The 27,738-nt window shown below is 38.0% G+C and overlaps 1 protein-coding gene across 2 annotated transcripts; it reads right to left on the reverse strand.

Annotated features, from left to right (window-relative positions):
- Positions 1-530: 530 nt before the first annotated feature.
- LOC142029013 (desmocollin-2-like) lies at positions 531-27,738 on the reverse strand. 2 transcript variants are annotated; one of them, XM_075023196.1, is made up of 17 exons: positions 27,373-27,738; positions 24,662-24,746; positions 21,832-22,034; positions 21,234-21,359; positions 19,822-19,977; positions 18,737-18,881; positions 17,327-17,493; positions 15,523-15,657; positions 14,047-14,232; positions 12,305-12,564; positions 11,947-12,089; positions 9,953-10,168; positions 8,090-8,323; positions 5,929-6,050; positions 4,407-4,643; positions 3,747-3,792; positions 531-3,662 (listed from the first exon to the last, which is right to left on the reverse strand). In XM_075023196.1, exons 1-16 carry the CDS (start codon positions 27,409-27,411, stop codon positions 3,757-3,759), a joined length of 2,490 nt encoding a protein of 829 aa, XP_074879297.1. In that variant the 5' UTR covers positions 27,412-27,738; the 3' UTR covers positions 531-3,662; positions 3,747-3,756. The 2 variants fall into 2 exon arrangements, with proteins under 2 accessions (XP_074879297.1, XP_074879296.1); XM_075023195.1 differs by lacking the exons at positions 3,747-3,792; positions 27,373-27,738 and having other exon boundaries at positions 537-3,662.

Consider the following 27,738-nt stretch of genomic DNA (forward strand, 5'->3'; position numbering starts at 1 on the left):
TGCATTTACCTCTTCCCTTGAAGCCAGATAACCAAAGCCAATATTCCACTGGTCCCTCAATCATAGTATCATAGGGATCATACAGTCCCTGCCATACTAATATATCCTGCAGCTTTATGACTGCCAAACACATGGAAGTTTGGGTTATCTGCTGCCATTGGTTTTCCTTAAGAGGTTTTGAAAATAGGCACTGCGTATTTTTTTGCAACTTATCAGGGAGATGACAGAGTAACACTTTGTACTTTTAAGATCTTGAATTCATCAAGTGTTCTGTGATCATTTCAGAAACACTAAGAAAGTCCCACAGAAAACTGGCCAGCTTGTGCTATAAAACTTCAGCTAGAACTCACCACTGCTCACGCTGCAGTACAAGCAGCTGCAGGTCAAGTACTCCTAGTGTTATGGCAGTGTAACATTGCAAAAACACTTCAATTAAAATTTAAAAATACAGGCCCCTTCAGAAATAGGCATGCTTATCTTTATAAACTAGTTCATGTACAAGAAACAAACAGTTTTTGTAGAAGTTCCTTTTATTTTGCAAAAAATTTATTACTCACTGTTGTACAAAATATACCTAAAACATGATGTTAAGATAATGTTGACACAACTAGATAGTTTGAAAGTTAACTAGTTGAAGAGAACAAATCTTCACAATTTTTAAGGTGATTCAAGACAGTAACAACGAGTGAATTACACATTCTAAAACATTTCATTTGTAAAGCTTTACACAAATGTTATCTGGTACTCAGTATTTGTAAACCTTAATGCTTTACACAGTTTTCATTCACATGATTGGAAGATACAATGAAAATAATGTTTTACAGTTCATTTTTTTTAAAGCATCTCAATTACCTTTCTACTCTTGGTTTTACAGAAATAGCTGGTTCAGTTCAGAACTTTAATTTTTAAACGAGACAAACAAGTAGAAGTGATTCCAAATTCGTGCTTTGTTTAAAAATGGACAAAAAATGCAAGTAACTAATTATCTATGTTTGTTGAAATGTAAAAGAAAAAAATGAAAACATTTTTAAGGTGAATTAGACTAGAAAACATTATTTTGATTTCAATAAGTTATTATTTTAACTCCAGAGTGGAAAGTTGGTGACCATCTACTTAAAATAGCCAATGCCAATTCAATTAAAGTTCATACAAATTTGGTCTATTCTTTTAGAACAGTACTACTATTACATTTCATGAGGAAAGACAACATATTTCCAGAGGCTTCTCTATGCCACCCCCCAAGTAATTTTCAAAAGAGTGTATTCTGTTATTTATCCTAGGTCCTTCTGAACTAAAGGATTTTTATATAATTTAAAAAAAAAATAACAACAAACCCACCAAACATTAAAAGGCGGGGGGTGGGGGGAGACATTAACATTACCTTAAAAAGCGTATAGCCAATAAGTAAAGATGCAAGGCACAAAGAAGCAAGGAAATCACTAGGGGACAGATCATCACCTGGCATAAAGTCAGCATAGCTCCACTGGCATCAGCAGGAGTATCCTGACTTACATCAGCCACAGATCTGCCTATCCATGTACAGCAAAACTAATTTATGTTAGTGATAAAGAAGAGTAGTGTTCAGAAGTGTAGAGTTAGCATGCATTATTTAAATAAAGTTAGTCAGTAACACTTTGGTTCTCATCCAGTATTTTGCTGCTGGTGACTGTCACTCTTACCATGGGCAGTGTACCTAGTTCAGGATGAATTCATCACCACTTTCAAACGATAGACTACAATACATTTAACATTGGTCTATGAAGTTATTAACCACAGCTACTTATCAGAAAGATTCCGAAGCCCATTTACAGTGTGAAACAGAAGGCTTTAAAAGTACTATTTTATAACTTTGTTAAGTTATTATAATATTATGGGGTTTTCACTGACTGTAATTTGTGTGGAATGAACTGCAACCATTGGAAGTCAGCAGCAGCTGTGCACTGAAATTTAGAGCAGCATGACTCGTTGTTGTTACTAATAATTCCTTTTACAGATCATTAGCTACAGTAAATTTTTAAAAATATCTCCCTAAGGCATGTGTTTACAGAGCAAAACCTAAAAGCAGAATTATAGCAAGAGAAATAAGTAATTGCACAAGTTTCTCATAGGCAGGAAGAGTTCTTTTAAGGCACAAGAGAATTCCCAGAGTGCAGAGGACAGATTACTTAACCAGGAGTGCAAATATTAAAAATATATAAAACCTGGGAAGCAGAGGCTGAATTCCAGAAATAGCTTATGGCAGCACTCAGGTCTCACTACTCTCATCTGCCAAAGTTATTTCAGAGTTTTGTGTATATATATATATATATATAGTGTATATGTATGCTTAATCTAGTAAAATAATAAATGGGATTCAGATGATTTCTGCCAGGGATCTGTGTAAATGCTTACCTCTACAACCACCACATAATACGCTCAAAACAGACAGTTTATCCCAGTGTAATTTTGCATCCCAAATAAAGCTATCTTTAAAACACATTATTAATGCAGTGTATGCTAAATCCATTTGAGCTGTATCTTCTGTCAAGTTCTACTTACAGAAACAGTTTAATGAAGTCTGTAATAAGGCAAGTAAAAAAGGTTGTGGTAGCTACACTGGACAAAACTCTTGGCAGTGTTCATCATTTCTGCAATGATAACTATGTTAAAACTCACAAGAAACTGAGGTACAAACTTATGTCAAGTAAACATGAGATTTGTCTTGCATTCATTTGAAGTACGACAGTTACCCCTATTTCCTGATATTTTTTTTTTTAAATCTTTTATTTCCTTAAAAGAAAAATATATACTCGCATACAATGCTGATACCCTATGTGGTGATGCCATAAATCCCTTAGGATAGCAAGTTTGATGGGTGGTAACCCATTAGGAGAAAAATATATTTTTGAATATTATTTTACATATATACAATATATATATTTAATTTTCAATCAAAATATAAAGTTTTCTAATGTATTCATCAGTATTTTTTATATGAAAAATGAAAAAGTGTTTTGTATCTCAGTTCATATAAGTTAAAAATTAACAAGGTATTTGATATGCACCAGTAATGGCTTTTTTTTTTTATTTCTACAGAATTAAAAGAAAACAAAGAAACAGTGAGTTAAAAAGCTTTCCTTCTCCAAAGCCAAATACAACAAAATTTTGAAGCTGAATAATTAATTAAAAGGACAATACCAAGTTTTGCCTTTTAAGGAATCACAAAGAATAGGAAATGTAATCTAAGTAGAAACTAGCATTACTATATTAACATAGCCTAAAGAAGAAGTATTTTTAATCCCTTATTTTTGATGGACTGTGTCTAGCAGAGATTAAAAAAAATTGTTGTACAAGTTACTTACACTCTCACCAGTCTATATTCATTTTGACAAGCCTCTGCCCCCCCTCAGTTCCAAAATACCTAATATCACAAAAGTATGACAGCCACTTATTTACAGTTTTTTTCAGCACTGTGAAAGGCACATTTATCTTTTTACACATGCTTCTGCTAGTGTCCTAAACTTGGGTTCCAGCTGATCTAAGAAGTCAAGCGCCTCTTCTTCATGCTGATCACTGCAGCAGCCTACAGAGCCAGCCAAGGATCCTTTTCCTTCATAGTTATATGAAAGGAGATAATCTTCAGAGTGCTTCTGTTCTTCATCTTGTCTGCATAGGTGCACCTTCTGCATAGGAAGAGAACACACCTTATTATTTTCTTAAATTGTTATCCTAAACATATTGCATAAAAATAATTTCTTTTGATTTACCTTTCATTGATTAATTTTTAATCAGAGTGTGTCCTCTAATGGATTCCTACATACAAAAAATGCACATGATTGGTCTATATCATTAAGACTACAAAATATAACTATTTAATAAAGAAATATTTTCTACTAATCATGTATGTAACAATAAAAGAGGAAGAACCTGTTTAAATAACCTGTCAAGCAACTAAAATCCACTCGAAATTAAAAGACTGATTTACACATAACTAGTTAGGCAAGTAGTGAGAGTTTTTGATCTCCAAAGCATGGAGTAACTACATTTCTAATACTGTACATTCATTCTTGCACCATTGCTAAGACAAATATCAGGTTTAACTTAGTACAAAGCAAGCAGTTAGAATAAAAGCAAATAGACATTCTCAGAAAAACTCACAAAAGAATTATTCTAAATGAAAAATAGCATACTGCCTATAGTTTAAGCCAGGAGAAGAAAGTCATTTACACCTAGGTCTAAAACATGTAAAGGATGACTTTTTGAAAGGGCAATATTCCAAAGGGGATGCAGGGGAGCAAAGGAGAGGAAAAACGAAACAAAACCAAAACCAGAAAGCCACCTTTCTAGCACAAATACATATCTTCCTTGAAAAGTCTGCATATATTGACTGTAACCTACACTCCAGAAGAAAGTTTCAGAATACTTACTTCACCTAAACGAGGATGTGTGAAATTATGCCATTCTGAGTACGAGTATCTACACGTATCCATCATAGCCTGTCCTCCTCCTTCTTTAACTGATCCCAGAGTCTGATGTCCACCTCCCTTGACTGATTCCAAGGTATGTCCTCTTCCTTTTACCATTTCAAATGTTTGTTGATCTCCTGTTTTTATTCCATATCCTCCTTGATCAGTTGTATTTTGTAGAGGAATTATATTGTGATCCTGAAAAAAGATGGAGTAGTGGGGATACTTTTACTTTTTTTTTTTAATTTTTTTTAGTGGTGTTTTTTCTTTTATTTTTCATTCAAAAGATGAAACAGCATTCAGGAACTGTCAATACTGAAAATTGAAGTCTCCAGCTTTGCACTGTGATATTTTGAACAAAAAGTTATCCTTAGTACCTAGTGTATAAAGGTCAATAACTGTTCTTTGGAAAGGACACTACAACAAGGGAGGGGGCAGGGGGAATAAATCTGCATTTAAACATGATATGAGATCCAAAAACTGAATCCTTATCCCAGTGAAAGCTGTACTATAATCCGCATGCTAGCTTTTTAAATTATCATGTGAAAATAATGTTTGGTTTTCAAAGTCAACAGCCTGAAACCCATTAAGCCAGATATACAGTCATATGGATAAATTTCATTCTGTTTCTTCACACATTAAGTCTGTACACTGAGTGAAATATGGAAAAACTAGTATGGGATCATACTAACTACATTAAAAACTACATTATCAGTTTATAATGGCACCACATTATGCTTCACAGGCAACAAGAAATTTGACATTTGTCACCATTAGGATTTCTTGGTTTTCAACATGAAGTAAACTCAATGGTTTTTAAACTAATCTTTTCTTGGGGAGGACAAAGTCAGGGCGTGGGGGCCAGAGGAGAAGAGGAAGAGTCTGAAGAGCTAAGTCCTTCTATATGAACGCAGTCCTGGTCTGGACTATGTTCATGGTAGACTGAATCTTAAAAAAGTTTGGATGCCAAAAGCAAGAACGTATTTTACTAACATGGACTGTTCAATTACCACTGGCTCAAAAATCAACTGCATTTGGGGTCATTTTTCAGGGGAGGGCAGAAATTGTACCTGTAATTTACAATGACTATCTGCTAAATTTAAAAATCCTTCTCCAAGGAAAAGCAATAAGGTTTTGCCATAAGCACACATTCAACATAGGCAAAATAGTAAATTTCTATCTAATCTCATAGTTGAAAATATCTCAAGTGATTAAAATGTTCACCTGAAAGTTCCAACCAAATTATAATTATAAGCAGCCAGGCTAACAGCTACAGGATATGTTTAAATATATATGGTACTACCAACTCTGCCTAAAGGAAGAATTTTCAGATTTGTGTTGAATAGCAAAGCACATCTAATGATCCCTGCATTTATTGCTTATTTCCCTTACTAAATCACTTGCAGGTAGTCCTGTTCTCAAACTGAAATGCTATGGACATCTTAATTGCGTGTTTCTACATTGAAGCAAATAGACAACATACCATCACTTCCTCTCCTGGAGCTTCTGTATTTGAAATGATTAAATTGTGATTGGCGCAATCATCAGTCACATGCCTGTGCATTACCCCAGAGCCACAGCAGCCACAAATTGTGATCAGGATTACTATGGAAAAGAAGTAAGTGAGGAAGATACTATGAACTTTACCTCATAATGGTATCTACTTCTGTCTGATAATGACTTTTGTTGTATTAGCCTTTTTAAATGCCTAAGCATCAAGTATGGTTTAAAAAAAATAATTTATTTCCAAAAAATGCCCACACTCAGAACTGTATATATACACACACATTTTTTCAAATATTGTATGGAGTTTTCACTACACTGTTGAACTATTTCATTCTTCTAAAACACATCTTGTCTTCCCTGAAAGAAATGCAAGCATCCCTTATGAAAACACTGTTACTGCAAAATTTCACAGTAGTAAAAAATTTAAACCAAATCCAGGGAAAAAAATCATGTCTTATGCCTACAACAAGGTTGTACATAAGGCATTTTTCATGTATGAATACACAGATGTCAAATTATATCATAAGGAACTAACATGCAAGCTAAAGGTCCCAATACCAGAAACTTCTGCTTCACAGAAAAGGTCAGCAGAACCCTGGAGGACTTAAAACATTATGTTGTAGAACAATCTTATTTAATTCCTTGTATTCAGCTTATTCCTCCTATAATGCTACTTTGTGTTGTCATGGAGACTCAGCCAGAAATGACTTTGTATAAAAGAATCATGAGCAACTAATACCTCTCCTAAATAAAGGACTGAACATTTCATTCAGAGAACCACTCTTTCCTTCTCTTTTCAAGTTGATAGCTTAAGAATAAGGAAGCCCACGAGGAATAGAACAGTTCTGCCTAACTGCCCACTGAGCAATCTGATCTCTCAACATAGAAACTTGTGTGGAAATTGGCCAAGAGCCACTTTCAAGCTCATTTAGCTTCTGCAGCTATCAGCCGTCAGCAAGATCTGCATCAGTGGTTACGGCAGATCACCTACTGATGCTGACAGATGGGAAGACAACATCCATGACAGCACTGAGCAGACGATACACAGGGTAACATCCAGCCACAATAAAATAATGGGTCTATCTGGGAGGAATGCAGTCAAGGGGTAGTGACAGAAATCTAGCTGACGTTTCACACAGTCCCCCTACTGAGCATCCCCACATCTGAAAGTTCCACCTCTGGGCTATAACACAAATTTGGGTACCTGCCCTGTTTAGATAAAACATGGATCTATCTAATCTTCAAAACATGTGCAGGTCCCAGTGTTCTATCTACCTGAGTAGAACAGCTAGCTGAGACTGAACACAGGCAAGACAGGTTGATCATTAACAGAAAAAATGGAAAAGAAGAAAAAAAAGAAGAAAAAAAACCCCCAAACTGTGAAGTATTTGTTACTGTAGCTTGTCCTCTGGTGGTTTTTAATGATGTTGTTAGACTATGTCTGATTCCAGTAATAAAAAAAAAAAATGACTTGACTTTGCTATTATGTATCACTGTCACAGCCTCACTGGTTAACAGCAATATTAACCTGCTGAGAATCTGTTAATCTTTGGGCAACTGCAGTAACACAACATGTATTCAAGGGTTTGGTCTGTTGTGGAAGTATCCAACCTGTCCTTCAACACAGGTCTTCACTGGCTTTTGTAAAATCCCTTGTGAAAATCAATGTCTCAGATACTCCATGTTTTAATCCATGACACAAGAAAGGTCACAAAAAGCTCTAGGAAACTGACTTCAGCATTCCTACAGACAGAAATGTGCATCCCAAAACCAGCACTAAACTCACAAACTTCACTATGCTCGCCTCAAGACAAGATCTGATAAGCACTACAAATCTCATCCTCCTTCAGTTCATGCAGGGTTTTTGGCCTTGCTAACATGAATACACAGAACATCTTACATAAAATGTACTTAAAAGAAAAAACAAAAAATCCACACGCAGTAACTACAGGACAAGATGAGAGCAAAAAGCCTGTGATATCGACACAAACAGAGCAGGTACATTAAGTTAGTGATGAGGGCTATACAACTGCCTAAATAAAAAAAGAAATGTTTGAATCAAGTTTGCATCAGGTTCTCTCAGCTAATTTTAAAATTAAGTGTTCTGCACTTCATGTTAAAAAACCAAGCATACTTACACAGCAGTAATAGTGATCCTAATATCATTGCAAGGATGGCCCATACACCAAGAGTAACGTTTCCACCAGGAAGTACACGGGCCTCGGTATTGCATTCGGTTGGAGTAACGCAGTCACAGAGGTTAACGGTTACCTGGTTCTCTCCTACCCTTCCTCCATTATCAATCACACTTACAGGAATACTGTATATTCCAAATGGAGTATCACCCTTTGGTGAAAGATACACAGAATTATCTGTTAAAAAAAAAAAGACAAAAACAGATCTAATGTTAACAATACCTGAAACTCTGTTGTCACAAAAGGGACCGCAATCACGAACTTCCCTTCTCTTACACCTATACTGCTACCAGTTCCACATTAGCTAGTTTAAAGCTAGCTTAAGTGTGTTGACACAAAGCTACATCTTGGAAGGATTTATACTTTCAGCACCTTCTAAATGTTAGAACTGAAAAAGCAAATCTTATATAGCCTTCTGACAACATATGAGTTGAAACTCTGAGGCTGATTCAGTTCATTACAGTAAATGACACTATTTGGGCTTACTAGTAAAGACCACCAACTAACCCAACATTTATTAAGAGGACTTCTGGTAGTGTGATTGGAATAATTAATCATAAGCTTAATTTATACCTCTTCCACTCTTTAGCTCAATTGCTATATTCAGTGGGAATGGCTATATCCAGTCTGAAGTAAAATCCATTTAATCTGTTGCCCTGCTTAGTGGCAATGATTAGTGACCACGTGTTTTAAAGGGTGAAAGAAATAATTTGTAAAAAATATGCACAAGACAGGCACTGATGTACATAATGGTTGCTTTATGATGAGGAATATGAAGCAACATGTACCATCTAAAATGTTTTTTCAATTTGCCTAATATAAACCTTGAAACTCTTGGATGTCTTTGCTCTCAGATTTTGCTCTCTTTTGCCCTTCATTAGTGAATGTTTGTCTGAACACTTCAGAATCAGATGCTTTTCAAGCTAATTCATGACAACATAGTAGCAAATGTATGTGCTGTTCTTGTTGCCATCATCTAGCACCCACCAAGAAACCACCATTGGCTATAACTTTTTATACCAGCAAATTTTAGGAAACAGTGATTCCTTTGCTAATAAATTCTTTATCTACTTCTATCAAAATTATAAAAATTAATATAAATATATTAAGGGGGATAGTAATGCTTTCTTTCAGCCAGCTCAGCTTCACCAAAAATGTGCTGGCTGACAGCAGTACTAAGAAAAAAAACTGCCAGGATTTTTTTAGTAAGCCTCTAATCAATTTTAGGTAAAGTTTCAGTTTTCCAGTTCTCCACCATAATAGCAGCCTAAGAAAAGTTGTATTTTTCTTTGGAGTATTAGGCATTTCATTCTTAAATTCCTTCTGAATTATGAACATATACTTCCTTTTCCAGAGGTGTTGATGCAATGCATTACATGGGCTTTTGTTCTCCCACCTAATCTTTTTACATCGTAATTTCAGACAGCAGCTGATTGCTGACCCAAGGACGGTGGGGACAGATTCTTGTTTACACTTTAAGAGGCAGAATACAATATCCTTCTCCTTGCCTTTGTGATACCAACATTCCCACCTCCTTAATTTCTGCAAACTGTTTCAAACCCAGGACAGTCAAGATAAAGAATACTTCAGCTGTTCCCCCTTATTTCTGGCATACTCTTGATCTGTAAGGCAAATGAAACTGAGGAACCGCTAGAGACCATCAGAGCTGCCTTGTTAGCCCCACTGACTACACCAATTCCAAACATAAATTCATCCAATCTATTCTTACAGCCCACCCAAGGGAGAAGTAGCAAAGTCTCCTCTGGCAACCTACAGCTAAGTGTGGAGGGGGAAGTCTTAACATACCATTGTGTCGAGTTATCTTCCACATGGAAGCCAAGCTACGGTCAGTTATGCGATATACAAAAGGTGTGCTGTAAGGAGACTCATCACCATCCTGTGCAGTAAGGCAGATTGGTTTTCTGTCTCTGCACATTATATAGTCGGTTTTAGTGATTCGTGGGAAATTCTTGTTACCAGGCTGGATGAAAACTTGAATTGTTCCAGTGCCTGTTTTTCCATCTAGGAGATAAAAGTAACTACTTTTAGCACTCACTTCTAACATTCACATATTTATTTCTAGTCCAAACTTTCACAATGAAATATCATCAACTGTAATATCCAAGTTTAGAAGTAAGGTGGAGAGCAGCTGCTGATTCAGCCAAAAAGAGAGAGGGACTTCTCACAGCTCTCTCGGCTGCTTCTCTTTGCTTGGCTGGTTGTAGAAGGGATCAACAGCTCCCAAAGCTCCATATTTTGCATGTGCAGACAATGTATTTTGTTCAGCATGTGTATCTGTGTGGGGACAGATACTGTTCTAACAGGAGGATGAGAGGAGAAAGAGCCCATAAATTAGGGGTAAAGGATGCTAAGCCAAACTGGGAGTCAAAAGCAGAAAGTGAAGGTCTCCAGCCTTTTTACTTCTGGAAGGAGAAAACGAATTACACTTTCCCTACCCTCACTTCCCCTGGGAACATGAACACTTTCAGAAACAGTGGCCTTCTTTCTGTCCTCTTCCCTCTGAGTCACCATGATAGCAGGATTCAGCAGTGACACATACTATGTTACCAAAGTCTACATGCAAGCAGTGAATGAATTCTCCCTCCTAATTACATTTTTTCCAATACAGGAACGGTCAATGCTTGTATATGCATTCCAGTGAAATTCCATCAAGTCTACTTTTTAAAACTTTCTCTTGAAATACCTGATTGCAGATGCATATATCATATTTACTTTATATGCAACAGAAGTTCTAAGCACTTTATATTCATATTATTTACATTTAATTTTAATACCCAAGCTTTGGACAGTCAGCATTTCTAGCTGTAAAGCAGCCTCCAAAAGTCTGCTCTTTACTTCCGCTGATGTTTAAGCACATAAGGGTTCAAACTAAATCTGGCCATTGGATTTATAAAGGCAGTCCATTTTTCCTTTTTAATGTAAGATACATATTTTAGAATTAAAAGTGTGACCTATAAGCCTAACATTCTTTGATAATCCATTTGCTACATTTAGCATTTGGGAAGTGAAAGGTGTATTTAATCTTCTTGGCTAGATGATGTTGAGGGAAAAGACGCTAGATGATGTTGAGGTAAAACTGTCTTTTCCTACAATTAATGCATATACCCAAATTAATCAGAAAGAATAGATGATTACTCACATTAAATCAGAACAAAAACGTGTTTTAGAATGAGAATCTGAATATACAACCCTTCCTTTACTATCACAGTAATTGTAAGAGCTTGTCACCTGAGCCACACATAGCGTGAACACTGTTAGAGAACCTAGATGACTGAGAATAAGAACGCAATAACATACAGCAACGCATACAGCTATTCTTAGGAGGTCCTTTTAAATTAAGGGTTTCCAAAACAAGACACCAAGAAGTCAAACAGAGGAGGAAGCAGTAAGAGTTGCAAGGTCAACAACTTTTTTCCAAAAAAGTTCTCTCTCCCTACTTCTCTGTTGCCAACTTCACAGCTGCCAGGTGCTACCACTTAAAAAAAATGGTCAGGAAATAAAAGGAATACAGTCCACAGGAAAATCTCTCAATTTAAAACTTAACAAAGGATTTTAAGCGGGAGCAGATAACTCTTGAAAACATTGAGAATTTATCCTGATCTCTTAAATGCTTTCCCTGCTGTGTAATATTCCCTAAGCACTTGATAGAGCTATCCCAAAGACAAGACAATGGACTAGGTGTGCCTCTGGTCTGAACCAGTATAGCTGTCCCCACACTAAATTTGCACATAAACATCTGTTACAGACCACAAAGAATACTGGCAACATTCAGTACTCACTTCTGTCTACTGCGAGGACTGTGATATTGCATTGACCTCGTCTCATTTCTCCTACATCTCGGTCCAAGACTTTAATGGTTCTGACTTCACCTGTTCTTTCATCTATGCTGATCCAATTACATTGGCCAGGTGGTATCCGGTAGCTGTCAAGAATAATTTGTTTGTTTAGTTAAAGACCTCAAATACACACACACGTATATGTACAGGTACATATATAGATACATGTATTCATATACACTTAACGTGTGTGCACGCGTGCACACACACATATATATACAGCATCAACAACTATTTCCCCCTTCTGACATCCTGCCCATGCTGTACTCCAAATAAACTAGTAGGTAACATTGTTTCATACCTTATGCCTTCGCTATTTCCAGTTTCTGGATCTTCTGCTAGGTATCTCCCGATACTTGTCCCAATCTCCTCACATTCTTTAACGTCTAGGCGTAACTGGCAGGGTTTAAACACCGGCCCCTCATCCAAATCCTGAACATGCACTGTAACAGAGCTGGTGCTCTGGGAAAGTTGTTGTGAATGTGGTGCCAGCATGTAGGGCGCCTCGTTGTTGACTGCAATCACCAGGATCCTTTGCTTGGCGCTTTCATAGTCCAGTCCCTGTAACAAAGGTGGGGTGTTGGTTTTTTTTCTTTCAAACCAATACAAAACTTTGTACTGGTTTCACTGCCCAATTATTAAATAGATAAAACTGTACCACATTTATGTACAAATGAAGTCAGCTATCCTTCTGGAATATCCAGGTTGAGACATAGTAAAGGGACATGATTTAAAAACAAACAAACAAACAAACAAACAAAAACACCAAAAAAAGTTAAGTTCTATGTTAGTTAAAGAAAAGAACCTGAGGAACTATCCCTAATAAGGTAAGCAGCACCACTGTAGAATTTTAGATGAATGCTCTGATAGTCAATTACTAATAGAACTGAGATAAGAATTAAATGTGGTGGGGGATTTTCTCCTCCCATATCTAGTTGGCCATTATTTTAGGTTACATATACTTCCTTTCCAGCATAAGTCAATCATGCTCCTTGCTAGCACCTACATTTATTTCCTAGTAAGACTTCACCCATTGCAAATACATCTGAACTTGTGGGGTTGATCAGAAAGTATCTACCATTTATTCTTCAGACAACTTCTCCAAGGTCATGGTATGCCTTTAATAGAGCTATTTATATCCTGAAGTCATAATACTCTCTAGTCTATTACAGCATTATACTAAATATAAGAAACTTCAACTGGGTTTGTATACCAGGGACATAGCTTTAGAAAAAGCTCTAATGATTACCAGCAACAAAAAACATAATAAATAAAACCCCCAAATTTAACTGGCGTTCTACCCTTACAATTTACAACTTCAAATTTTAATATCAATCTTCTCTGCTCCTTACAAGTTACCTGTTATTATATGCAGTTTTAACAGATAATGAAAAAGAGGCATGAACAGTCAAAGGGACATGCTGGAGCACAGGTACAGTGGTCCTTTTACCTCACACTTGTAAAGTACCGGGTGTAACAAGTAACTGAACTAACACATAGTCTTGTGTGTATGCGGACTCCCTCACACCCCAGAAAAACAAACCTAAAGTCACTACCCTGCAAAATAAAACCTGGAGAGTTTTATGCTGAGTTAGTAAGTTTAAACAACTCCCAGAGAGAACAAGACTGGAGGAGGTGCTCATCCCTCAGCTCCTTTGCCACACTCCCATTTCTGTTAAAAACCCAGCCATGAAGCATTCCTCAGTTACATCCCGAAGTCTAAACAATTCCCAACTGTGGAACCAGGCAAAAGCACCAAGCTCTTCTGAAATGACAAACCAAAGGGAATTCCTTGAAATCTGTGCACACAAAACTGAGGAGTAGTCTGGAAGATGAGTTTTTGTAGGGTACGTACCACACACAAGCCTCACTTGCAGTGCATTATGCAATCTGCTCTAGAAGACAGTTCAGGTCAGGAAGAAAGCATGATTTGCATGATGGCTACAGATATTCTTTGAATAAAAATGAGTTCTAGATTATTGGTTTTAAAAGCAACACCTGAAGACACATACATTTTCCTCTAGCAGTTCCATTTTTACTTACCTTAACAACGCACAGTACTCCTTCATTCGTGCTTTTGTCTGTTGTAATTTCAAAGGACCGATCATCATTTCCTCTTATAATTTCATACACTGCCCCTGAGCCAGGCGAACCAGGTTCATCAAGATCAACAACAGAGACCCTTAATATTTCTACATTCACTCTGTTTTCCTCCACTCGTGTTTCATACTTGGAGTATCCAAAAAAAAAAAAAAAAAAAATCAATTTAAATCAGAGAATACTGTTCCACGATGCAGGACTGAAGAACACTGTATTTAAATAAGACTACTTAAACCTAAGGGGTCAATTTACCAAGCTGCTGTAATGATTTATTTTGTTTTCACACACTAGCATACTTCCTCCACTCCTCCCTTACACCCTAAGTGAAACAGTAAACCTTTCCTGCCAGCACAGTTGAAATCTCAGCTCCTTCATACACTCAAACTATCACTGACATAATTAAGTCCAGAATTTTCCTTCCAGGAAGGGTAAATTAGCACAGTTCCCTTCAGTTATATCAGCTATAGATACTAATTTGTGTACAATATGATCAAGCTGAGCATTAGAAAAGGCACTGAGGTAAATTAAAAATATATATATAAACAAACCACATGAACTTGAAGAAAAGCCAAGACGGGTGAAATATATCTCTACTTGGATGGCAAAGGATGAAAGGATTTCTTCTTATTTTTGAATCTTTTTAAAGAGCTGTATTATTCTGTACAAGCTCAAGAAGCACAGATAAAAGTGATTCTGAATTAATATTACTGATTATATTCTACAGTAGTGAGGGGAAAGGATACGGTACACGTATTCCTCATGGATAACGAATTATTCATAAATTTCGTATTACAAAATCTCCTGTGGTATTTGAGGAGTATATATGGTTATTGAGACATACTCTCTGTCCTGAATAATACAGATGGCTGCAATAAGAAAAGATTTAAGGCTGAGATAGCTATTGGTGAACAAGAAGGGTTTAAATAACACTTCTGTAGAAGAAAAAGGTGGAAAAGTATAAAAATCTTGGTGAAAATCCTTGCATCTACTTCACTGACACTAATATTTTCATTTGCAACACAGAATAAGCCAAAAGCTGGTCAAATGGTAACGAGGTCATGACAAATGCTTAGGAATCAATCTGTCCCCTCCCTGACAATGGTTAAATTCTGGTTAAATTCTGGTTAAAAAATGGTTAAATTCTAAGACTATGCATTGCAGCACAAGTGAATGAATGAGTAGAGCTTTCTTCCAGTGGACATAAGGCAAATGACTCAAAACAACTAATACATCAATAGCTCAAATTACCAAACAGCACAACAAACAACAGGGCATTCTCAAACGTCTATATTGCCATTAACTGTCTCAGGGCATTAGGCTTCATATTTGAGGGACAGCCCATCAAGAAATTAGAAAGGTGATAAAAACAGTCTTTTTTTTTTTAACCTTTTTACAGACATTTCATTTATAAAGACTTACTTGTAACTGTTTAAAGGATGGTGCGTTGTCATTTGTATCTTCAATTCTAATGACAGCTGTTCCTGTAGTGCACAAACCAAAAGGCTGACCTGCCATATCTCTCACTTCAACTAACAAAGTGTAACTGGGTACCAGCTGAAAAGATGAATAAAAGCATACAGAATTTTGACATACTCATTTTTTTAATGACATAGTTACACACAAGAGTAGAACTAAATATTTTACTCCTGTTCCCCAACTCTGCTCTAAATTCAGTGCTCTCCTACAAAATGTGGCAATTAGCTTTGGGGCTTTTTCCCTATAGTTCCAAAAGGAAAACAAGTAAAATATTTTTCAGTGGCTAAGCAGCACCGAGTTCAGCATCTGTTAGTAATGTCTGTGCTATATCCTGTATCCAGTAAAGCTTCTCACAATGTCAGCATTATTTTCCAATACCTGATATTTTGGAAGATACAAACAATGCACTTCCATCTGCTATCTATGTCTCCCTTTGGAGCAGCAGAGTATTCCCTTAGGTTTCCAGCTGGTAAAATGTTTCAGTGCATGTGTCTTATTTCAGTGAGGATGACCAGAAATGGTGCTGCAATCAGCCTTTGTTTGGGCTATACATGACAAGGCAACGTCTGCTATTTGGCAGGGTCTGGCACGAAGGAGTCAGTGCCCTTATCAGTTCCAAGGAGATCACTGATAAGCAGCCCACTTAAATCCCTGACTTGAGTCACAACAGCTGAAGGCTTTTTTTAGCCTGATTAATACCTGAACAACCTAGGGAAGTGGGACCCAGGATGGGACTGGGCACAAAACACATGAGTTTAAATCAAGACAGTAACTCCAGTTCCAAATGCCTGAAAGTAGCATTAGGTTTCTCAGGTGAAGGAAAGAAATCTCCTGTTCCACTTCACATGTTTATCCTTAAAAGATAGGCAGTGGACTCATTTTTCAAGCTTTCCTTCCCTTAGTAGTCACTGTGATTGCTTCCTTAGAAGTCATGGTGATACTCACAGTCACTGCATTTTTCTCTTGTTAAAAAAAGTTGAGCAGCGTACCTGCAAGTGCACAACTTTGCAACACACTGCTAATGTGGATTTTCAGCCATGAAGCAACACAAGTATGCCAGAATATGACTCTTGTTATCCTCAAAAAAGATGCACCCATAGCAGTGTTTTTTTCTAGAATGACTGTCTTATGCTAGAAATACTATTTTGCATTACACATGCCTGTCAATTTTTCTACCGTAAACAATCTCCCACATTTTATCCCCCTCCAAAAAAAACCCCCAAATAAAATAAAAACAAAAACCTCCTGTGTCTTATTTACTTGCAAGCTAGCTGACAAGAATAAATGGTTTGCACTTTAATTTTAGGAATTAAAATTACTGTTCAGGTTTCAGATACTGGAGATATTTCTGTTGAGTATAGGATGACTGACTACTTCCAGAAAAGTTGGTTCATCTTCCCTGTAAAGAAGCAAGAAGCACCTCAAATGGAGCTTGATTAGGAGGAAACAGTGGCTCATAGGATTCATGAACAGAGGAAGAATAAAAATCCATAGGATTTTTGATCCATAGGTCAAATAGAAGAGCAGCGGGAGGTCTCCTGCCAAGATTAGCTATAATATGACAGATCTATGCAGAAACTCTTTGGACCAATTACAGGTCTCTGGAAAGCTTTGGAAGCTCCTTAGAGAAGGAAACAAAAAAAGGGTGACAGAAAGATTTATCTGGTGATTCCCATGCCAGCAATTCAGAGTTAAGAAGCTATCTGTGTGTGCTAGACGACAGCTAAGATACTTCAGGAAAGATCACCTCTCTGTCCAGCTGAGGTGATAATACAGCAATGACACCTGTGTCACCATGTAAAGAAAATGCTGGGGTTACTGGTGGGTTTTGTGACACAATGCGGTATTTCAACGTAGTATGCAGAGTATAAGGCTCATCTCTGTCCTCTGCAGTCACTTTTCCAACAACTATACCTGTGAACATAATACAGCAATTTTTAGTTCCAGAAAAATCTGTAAATAATCAAAAATTATTTGAACAGGTATTTCTGTTTTAGATACATGAAAATAGCTATTTGGTCATTTAGCTCTAAATGAAAATAATATTAAGAACACTGTAAATAGTAAAAATACAATAATACTGCAAAATTGCCTATTTTAATCCTCCAGCTATTTTTTTTTTCCTTCTTAGACCAAGTTGTAATTATTGCAGCTGTCAGAAAGAATAATCAAAAGAAATACTAAAAGGTTGGATTTCAGTTAGTGTTTTTGACAGTGACTTCTAATTGAGCATCCCAAACACAGCTGAAGAGGAGTTGCCGGCAGGGGCTGGAGGGGGAGGTTTGCTGCTTTCTGACATGGTTCAAACTGCAGTACTGCCTCACAGGGAGTGCTGCTGTACTTCATCCTTATAGCCCAAGTGGTTTTGGAACTTCACTTTAAATCAGTAACTCACCCAGTAAGAAGCAGAGCAGCTCAGAGAATAAAATGCAACTGGTGTTTTGGGGTGAAAGGGAAGACACTTTACTTCCTTTTTTGTGAAGCAAGTTCGACTTTCCCCACTCTATACCCCTAGCCTAGGAGATGAGCAAGGAATGGCAAACCATGGCTTTTGCATTCCTTATTCTCTGGGGTCCACCTTTCTCCCTGCTTTTGTCCTCTGTTACACAGACACGTGAAGTCAGTAAGAGGCAAATCCCTGCCTTTTACAGGTATGGGCAGAAGCAAGACTTTCTCCCTCTGCCACCCTCTCCCAGGAAAAGTCCTACCTTAGTTCATCAGCTCAGACAAGTACTGTAAGTTTAATCAAAGGCATTTTACAACTTAGAACACCACCGATTTATTTGTTTAGGAAACTAATCTGTTAAAAACTGCTGTTCCATCAATCAAAACATTTTATGGGAACAGGTGATTTTGGATAAAATGAAAAGAATAATGTTCTGAAGTTCTTACACCGTTTTAGGAACATTGAATCATCTGGGTTTAAAAACCTCTTTTTTAAACAATACTTTTCACTATGATTGAGATGGCATTTTCAAATTTCTAACCATTAAGAAATCTTGAGCTGCTCTTTGCAAATTCAGCTTTTGCTGTAAGGAAATACTCCTTAGGAAATCCCACTGAAATTGATTAAAAGGCAGGATTACACCTAGTCATACTGGTACATAACTGAGTTGAGCAGTGGTAACTATGTTCCCTGATTTAAAACAATTCTTACCAGGCTTGGAATTTTCAGGGACAGAAAACTCAAAAGCGTCCTGTGTAAAATATGGTGCATTATCATTATCATCCTCTATCCTGATTGTATGCACAAGTGGTACCTCTGGTGAATAACCATCTGGAGTGGTTGCAAAGCAAATGATCTGTAAGACATAAATTCAGTAATTTGCTTCATGCTTAGGCAACATGAAGTATTATTACACTTTTAGTTCAATGGAGGGGTCAATAAAATGAAATACAGTGTGCCAAGCATACCCTTCTCAAGACCAGGCTCTTCAGACACATGGAAGGGGAAGTGACCGATACCTTACGATGACAGCAACACAAAACCTTTAAATGCTTTCCAATCTTTCCCCTTTCCATTCCTCACACTACAAGTATTTAAATAATTTTCTTTTTTTCCCCCTAACTGTCAAACGCTTTTGCCAAGTCTCTTGAACACTTTTTTTTTTCCAGGTGTGTATGAGGCACTCTCAGCCTTACCAAAAATTCAGATTTAAATATTGCAAATTAGAACAAAATCAAGAGCAACAGCAAAACTATTTGCCCATTACAACATAATTTAATAAAGTGCAGTAATAGGTACTGCAAATTACCTAACTATTTAGAAGCTGTTTGTTTCTACTAACTGCCTTCTTACACTTCTCAGCCAGTAGAGAGAGCAGTGTACCTTGTTAACAAAATACTAAACCTGAACAGCTTGAGAAAGAGAGGCTCAAAAAAACACAGCTGTCTAGAGTTTCTCATGATTTTGTTTTTATGCAGACCCTTCCAACCTTCCCTGAAAAACTCTGGGATAACTTCAAACTCCTCCCAAAAGTGATACAAATCCAATACCTCACTACATTTATCATGTAATTAGAGTCTAAGAAGTGAAAAGCAAAACTACTCTCAAGATCAAGATGGCCAGCTATTTCTTTGTCACTGATCTCATCTCTACAACACCAAAGATATTACTCAGAACAGAGAGCTGGTTCCAGATCTTGTCTGTTCCCAGTTTCCCCTGTAACCCTGCTTTCAAACATATGCATGACAGAAAAAAAAAAAAAGATTTAATTGTGTTTACACAATTTAGGCCTGTACCTGAAAGCTTGGATATTGTTCACGGTCTACTGCACGAGTAGCAAAGATATTTCCAGTTTCTCTTTCTATGTAAAACAAACCCTTCGGATCTTGATCGATTCCCGGTCCACTTGCAGAATAATAAATGGTGTAGTTCTGAGCTGTGTCTGACTGGACCTATAAAGAACACATTTTTAATCCCAAGGAAAAATAGCAGCATCATTCTAATATATTTTTCCCCTTTTCATGATCATACTTAGCACAAGCAGAAACTCTTCAAAAAAAAAAAACCAAACAAAACTTGATTTAATTCTACTTCTTTAGCAGCTTAAACTTCACAGAATAGGAGAACAGCTTGCTATGTAACTGCCTTCCTTTATAATGCATGCACATGAGAAGGAGTAGTTAATTCAAACTCAGAAATGTTTAGGACTATCGAACAATTAAAGAAATGACAGTGTGCATAAAAAAAATTATTTTGAAATCTAATCTCTCTAGAATACTGCACATAAAAGGCACATTCAGATACAGATGGCTTATTATTTCTGTGCCCGTTCAAGAGATTTTGGTTTTAGTGCACTCATCGAGAATGTGATTTGCAACTAGAGAAGAAAAGCAAAAGAAGGGACGGGAAAGAGAGGGACGGGAAAGAAGACCACCTAGAGTATAGTCCAGAGATATGCCAATTCAGGTAGCCTCTCTACATCTCATTACAAGCACCAAGGAGGTAACATTAGCACTTACCTATTTATAAACACTCTCCTCCCCAAATACTTTCCTTACCTACTGAATGCCAGAAGCTAGGAAGGTAAGATTAGTAGAAAAATGATTGCTCTGCACAGACTCTGTTATTACACTTGTCTCTACACATCTGCTACCAGCCGCTCTGTAATCTAGTGAAGGCTAGATGGACCTATGATAACTTTAGTTCTTGCATTTTTCTTTCACGCCTACTTGCTTTCTTACAGTAAGTACTTTTCCTAATAATATAGGCCATACTCAGTCTTCAATGCTACAGGTATACACCTCGAGCTCCAGAAAGGATGCAGACATGCAGGTAAGACTTCCCCCACTCCGTGTCTACAAAACCTTTTTCTAGGCAATGTTGGGGGGGGGGGGGGGGTGTGTGTTTGTTGGTTTTTTTTAATTACACACTTCACTGATTTCCAGGCCAAATAGCAATCTTCTGATAGCATGCCTCCCTCCTTTTTACAACTTCTGCACATTTCCAGTTCACCCCAAAAACTATGATCACAAGTTATTTCAGCTACAAGATCACAAGATACACAATGAACAGGACAGAACAAGACAGAGGAATAACAGCAGGAATGGCATCAGTAGTATCAGAGCACTCACTTTTGTTCTTCTTTTATGATAAAAGTCACATGCAAAACTAGCTTGTGTCATAAAATTAGGATACATATAAAATATACCTGCTGTATTTGTAGTGGAAAAGGTCCCAGGGAGTTCTCTATCATAACAGATGGAATAGGGCCCCACCTTCTTTTGGTTCGCTTGAGAACTGTATCTCTAGCATGCCTAGTCTTCTGTGTCTTGGTCTATAAGTTAAAAAGACAGGTAAGAATATATACATATATTCTTAACTGTGTGTATTTTTGCTTAACTACTGTCCTGTGTTTCCAACTTTTTTCCCTCCATTACAGTTTTCCCACTGACCATTTGTTTTTCCAAGGTCTTCACTTCTGATTATAACTGTGATAGTATTCCAAGAGTTTTTCCATTCATTGTAATACTTTGCACGAATAAAATCTGCTTTAATTCCTCAAACATGGCTTTTAAGATTTTTGGCACTCCTTATTAAGCTCCTTGCTAGCATCTCCCATTTCAGAAAGGAAGTCTGCTGACTTAAGTGACACAGTAATCAACAACTGCTAAATAAAAATACACTCTACACCAGAGTGCTTTGCCTGATTATTTGAATTTCAAAATTCAACTCAGTTACCCAGCATGAAGCTGTACTTTGTGAAACAGTATTTCAAATAAGTAAGGTATCTTAAATGAGAAGCTCACCTTTTTTTCATCTTCCACCAAGCTAACATGTATTTTCTCTTCTACTCGTTCTTGAATGTCTTTAAGTAATATGGTAAAAGTTTTTTTCTCAGCAGACAAAGAAACAGCAGATGTTGTGTACACAGAACCATCCTCTAGAATTTTGAAGTTCGCATCACTGGAACTGATAAACTCTGCAGACTGAAGGCATTCTTTCAAATCAACTGTAAGAAAAAATATTCAGACAACTCAAACAGCGAAACAATAACATCCCTCACAAAACAAAAAAAAAAATCCCTAAGTAAAAATTATATTTACTGACACATGGAGTCTTCAAAAATTTGGTCATTCAGTATTTAAGCATCACAAATACAGATTCTAGAACCCATTTATGGACTCAAATTTGACCAAGTTTACATGAATTTCCACTCTTTTGTTCGTAAGTGTTTCCTAAAGGCCGTGGGTGCTTCATGGATATCTTTTGACAAGACACTGTTACGCTGGTAAAATTATTGAAGCATCAGAGATGAACTAATACATTTAAATGCAAAAAAAGTTATTGACACACTCATGATTGGATCAGTAGCTATTACATTTGCCTTGTGCTCCATGCCCCACAAAATCAGTGAAGATGATTAATTAATGCAAATGCCTAATGGAGATATTACAACTTGGAAGTTTTGCCCTCAGGAGGAAAACACTGACTGGTACTATGTGATTTAATAGTCTTGGGAGGACAAAGGCCTTTAAATTATGAGGCAGACAGATGAGAAAGATAAAGACTAACTCTAGAACAAACAATTCACAATTTTTTAATATGTACATGATAGAATTCCATGCACTTTATAGGAAGTACCAGGTAAGTTCAGCATACTTCTCAGGTATTTTTATTGCATTTGCTATCACTTGTGGCTGAAATACACTTTAACGCACTTCAGCAAACTTGGGTCATCAGCGAGTAATTCAGCACTAAAGCTGGAGAAAAAGCGAAATCAGAATAATCATAATGAACTGCAGTAGGACCACGGCACTAAGCAAGAATGATTTGGCACCTGAAAAATATGAAGGCCAGGCCAGAGAGCTTAACTCTAAACTAATGATCCTTGCAGAGTACAAGGGGTGTCAGTGTCATGTTCTCAAAATCAAAACTTTTTAATGCTTGTTTAATGATATCATAGTGGATGGGACCATGCTCTGTGAAAGCTGATTGCAAAATTCCCAGAGTAAAGTAGATTCAGAATTTCACCCCATATATGTAGATGATATTTTCAATAAACTAAATTTCATTTCCCTTTCAAGAATGCAAGAACAGATGGGAAGCATAATTTTAAATATGATGTGATTTCTTCCTTCCTCTTAAGACTTCCTTTTAATTGTTCAAATAAATATTCCCTAGGCTTTCTATAGTAGTGCAGCAGTGACTCCTCTCCCTTGTCAATCTGTATAATGAAAATTTAGTATTAAAGAGAGTATCACTGCCTCACTTAAAGGTGTCTCATACTGCTGCATATTACAGCACTGCATTTCCAAAAATACCAAACTGGAGATTTTGTTTCTGATGGTTATGCGAGTCAACATTATGCTCAGCTAGCCATAGCTTCATGGGATCTTTTTTTTCTTTACAGCCTCTCATATACATCATGTAAGTCAGAAATATAATAAAAATCTTACAACAACCAGAAAAATCCTGACTCATTTTATTGTCAAGCTATGGCTCTTGTATCAATGCAAAATATATAATGCTTTCTCAACAAATGTTTAATTAATGTCATTCAAACTATAAAGGTTTTGTTCAATGTTTGGAAAAAAACGTTTAAGTTCAACGTTATGCAATTTCTTTCACAGCACTGTAATAACATGAAGCCTTGTTTTTATATAAAACAGGTTTATTTACACAGAGAAATGCTAAAGTTTCTGAGAACATGCTAAAAAAACAACTGTAACAACCTTCCATTTTGAAATTTCATGGTAAGGTCAATGAACTTTCATTTTTAAGGCTAGATTTTCTGAGCACTTGTAGTATGATGAACTACCAATCCACTTTACTTGTTCCTTCTGTAGGAATGTGGATTAGGATCGCAGATTTGGAGCATATTGCTCTGTTGTCCTAGGACCCTCACAGGGCACCTCTGAATTCTCAAATTCAGTCTCAGGCAGTACAGAACCCTGGAGCAGCTCCTATGCCACATCTTGAAAAGCTGCCTTTCAAAGGCTGGTCTGGGAAAAAAAGAAGTGGGCTGTTTTCTGGTCTCCCCTATTCCTCTCAGTCTCCTGCACATTGCCCTAATCCGAGACAGACCATCCAGCCAGACAGGACCACCCTCCCAACCGAATGCGCATTTGCAAAGTGTCCCCTTGCGTGCCCTGAATGCCCCAGCACCGCTGAGCGGTCACATCCGTGCTTCACAGATCAGCAGCTTCTGGGTGCTTGGTTGTGTGGTTCTGTCTTCTTATTTTTTTCTTTTCCATTATCCAAATGATTTACTGCCTTCTTCATATGGGTCTGTGGGTTACGGGTGCACTTTGGAATATCAAGTGACTTAATTAAACACTAAGCCCTAAACTCCAAATTTTGAAAACATTAAACTGCCATTCTAGTTTTAAAATAAATACTGTAACCTGACAATAGCTGTTTACGCAAAAGTCAAATGGACGCACAGAGCCAGTGTTCAAATCCGTAACAAACACAGGGCGTATCCTTCATAAAAAAGGCTGATCCAGCTGTTTAACTGGCTGTCCAGTCATCCATTCATTCCATTAAAAAAAAAAAAAAGTCTCCTTCGCTGTTAACAGCATCTCCAGCAAAGGTGTAATGTTGTATTGTTAAGACAGGCATCTTGCAGTTTCTCACCTCTGCCAACTAATGTGTCAGCCTCTAGTTCAGAAGGAACATGAAAAATTACTTTCTTGCAAGCTTCACAGCACAAACTCAGTACCTAGAAAACAAATTAAGAAATCAGGAAAAAAAAATAATAATTATATGGTATTTTGAATAATAACTACAGACACTGAAGCTGCCTTTGGTTTGTTTGTTTTTTTAAGACAAGCCAGTGAAATGGCACAGAAAGCACTCTTCAGCTAAAAATTCAGGTACTATGCAGCATAGCATGTAAAGTTTCAAACTGGAAACAAGATCTGACTACTGCTCCTGGATCTGTCCATGGCTTGTGGGTTGTTTTTCTTCTAAAATCACAGCAGCACTGACATTAACAGCAAGAGTTTCCTTTGACTAGAAGGTTTCAACTACACTATTACGTTAGTAGTGGAAAGGTAAAATACAGCTTCGCCGTGCACTCTCTCCAATAGCATTCTTGGCCAATTTAGATCCAGCGTCTCTAAGTATTAAGTCAATCCATCAACACTCAGTTTGCCAGAACTGTGGTGATGCTTAACATTAAAGGGAAAAGTGTCTTATGAAAACCCCATGACGACACTTGCACTTCCATATCACTTTGCATCTTCAAAGTACATTCTCAACAAACTAATTAAATCTAGCTTCACCAATTAGATATGTCATAAATAAAACGTTGTGTATCACAGCAGTCCACTCCCATATAACCAGTTACAAAATGGGGTCCTCCTCAAAATTCAAATGAGCAGTAGATAACCAGACATTTTTTATAAAAAGAATCATATGGAGGTACAAAGATTTTCCTCAGCACAGAGCAATTTAGCCCTGACCTCAGATTATATATACATATATCTATATGTACGTGTGTATATATATCTTGCCTAGTTTCTATCGAGATGTTTAAAATTGTAATCCAAAAATCACACAGCCAATTAGACAAAGAAATAGAGAAATGTAAATAAATGTAGTCACCCTTTTAAGTACATTTATTCTTTCAGGATGAAAGTCTAGCAAAAAGGAAAGTAATTTTTATTTTGCACATACCTTTAGGATTAAAGGTATAAAAAAGTAAATACCTAATGGAAATTCTGAAAATGACTTGTGATGCTTATTAAGAAAATATTTGAATAAAAATACTTTAAAATCTTTAGGACATTAGGAACCTTTACAAAAACTATGAACAGCTAAAAAAAATAAAGTTGAAATGTGGAATTTAATCATTGCATTAAAGCAATTTAAATGCTGTGTCTACATCATAACAGCTCTTCATACTGCTCATTATTTATATACACAGATACGAAAAGATGTATGTATAAAGCAATTTAAACATCCCTGCTTATGTATTAGACAGACGCTCTCTCCTGATAGATGCTGTATTAGTTTTTAAGTTATTAAAATCACAATATCTTATTACATTGTTCTAAGATATTTTAAGAATCAATGACATCTAATTTTGAAATAGTAATGCCAAGATAGTCTGATGTCAGCGCGAAGAACTATTGAGAAGTTAAACCAGTGTAAATGGCAGTTATTCGTGGATGTCAAGATATGAGGAAACACCAGGTAAAAATAAGCTGTGATGTCCTTTCACCTTATACAAAAAAGACACTTCAGCAGTTTTTTGGGTTTGGGTGTTGGTTTTTTCCTACTTGACAGGGGAATTTCACTTTTTTTTTTTTAATTACATGTATGAATAAACTCGCTTGGGTTTCTTTGGGTTTTATTATTAATATCCTAGCAAAGGCAGGCACGCATAGTGTCTGGAATAGTAACACATTCATTAAAATGTGCATATATAACTAATATAAAAATAATAAACTCAGTGCTTCAACACTGCCGAGTATTTTTCCTTCCGGCTCAAACGATCACCTGCCCTCTTTTCGATCACCTGCCCTCTTTTCGTGAGCGCAATGATAATAGGGAAGAAAGGGGGTAAGAAACAAAAGACAAATCACTCACTCATCCACTAAAAAAAAAAAAAAAAAACAGAAAAAAAGAGAGAGAACGGCCCCGCTCTCGCCGCCGATGGCCCTTCTGTAGCAGATAATTACGTACAAACACGGTAAATTCAAAGTAAAGGAAATCCCCGAAATTGCTCAAAGCACAGCCAACTCTTGCAGAGGAGCTTAACACACTCCAGACCATACGCACAACCCTTCCCACGGAAAAGGGACAAGCGTCGCGGGGGGAAGCAGAGGAGGAAGATTTAACTAAAGTGAACCGCGGTACAGTTTTTTCTATGAACGACCAGAAGCAGCACGACGGACCGGAGCACGAGTCCACCGCGTAACCTCACGACACACGCCCAGAGCCGCCCGACCCAGCGTTACCCCAACGCCCTACCGGGCTTCTCCCTCCGCCGAGCCCCCCGCCCCCGTCCCCGTCCCCCCCCCCCGGCCGCAGCGCCCCGAGACGCGCCCCGGGGCCGCGCAGCCACCGCGCTCTCCCCCGCGCGGGGCTTGGGCTGCCGGCCGCTCCTGCGCCCGCACCCCAGCGCCGACCCCGCCGAGGGAAAAGCTTCCCGCGGACCGAGGGCCAGAGATCAGCCCCGCCGAAGTCCTCCTCCTCCTCGGCGCTGCGCACCCGCGCTGAAGCGAGTCGCCGCGCGGAGGGAAAGCGCCGCGGGCTGCGCGGCCGCGCACCGCCGCCGGCCCGCTCGGCTCTGCTCCCCCCGGCGCCCACCCTCTCGCCCCACTCGCTCGCTCGCTCACCAGGAGGCCGAGGAAGAGGCGGGGGGCTGCGGAGGCCATGGCGCGCGGGGGTGCGCAGGGGGGTGCGCAAGGCGGGAGCCGCCGCCGTCGGTGCTGCCGCGGCGAGCGAGCGAGTGCGCGGTGGCGGTGCCGGAGGAGGCGGAGGTGGCGTGTCTCCGCGGTGGGCCGTGTCTCCGCCGTGGGCCGTGTCTCCGCGGTGGGCCGTCTCCCTCTGTCCCCTCCCGTCCGCCAGAAGAGCCGGCCGGTGGGGAGGGTGGGACCGCGCGCAGCGGCGGCGACTTTAATTACTTCTTTTTTTTTTTTTTTCCACCACCACCCCTCCACCGTTTAGGGTAACGCCTGTCCCGGGCACGGCGCTGGGACGCC

The sequence above is a fragment of the Buteo buteo genome, chromosome 3 (genome assembly GCF_964188355.1).
Source record: "Buteo buteo chromosome 3, bButBut1.hap1.1, whole genome shotgun sequence".
In the NCBI taxonomy this organism is placed as follows: Eukaryota; Metazoa; Chordata; class Aves; order Accipitriformes; family Accipitridae; genus Buteo; species Buteo buteo.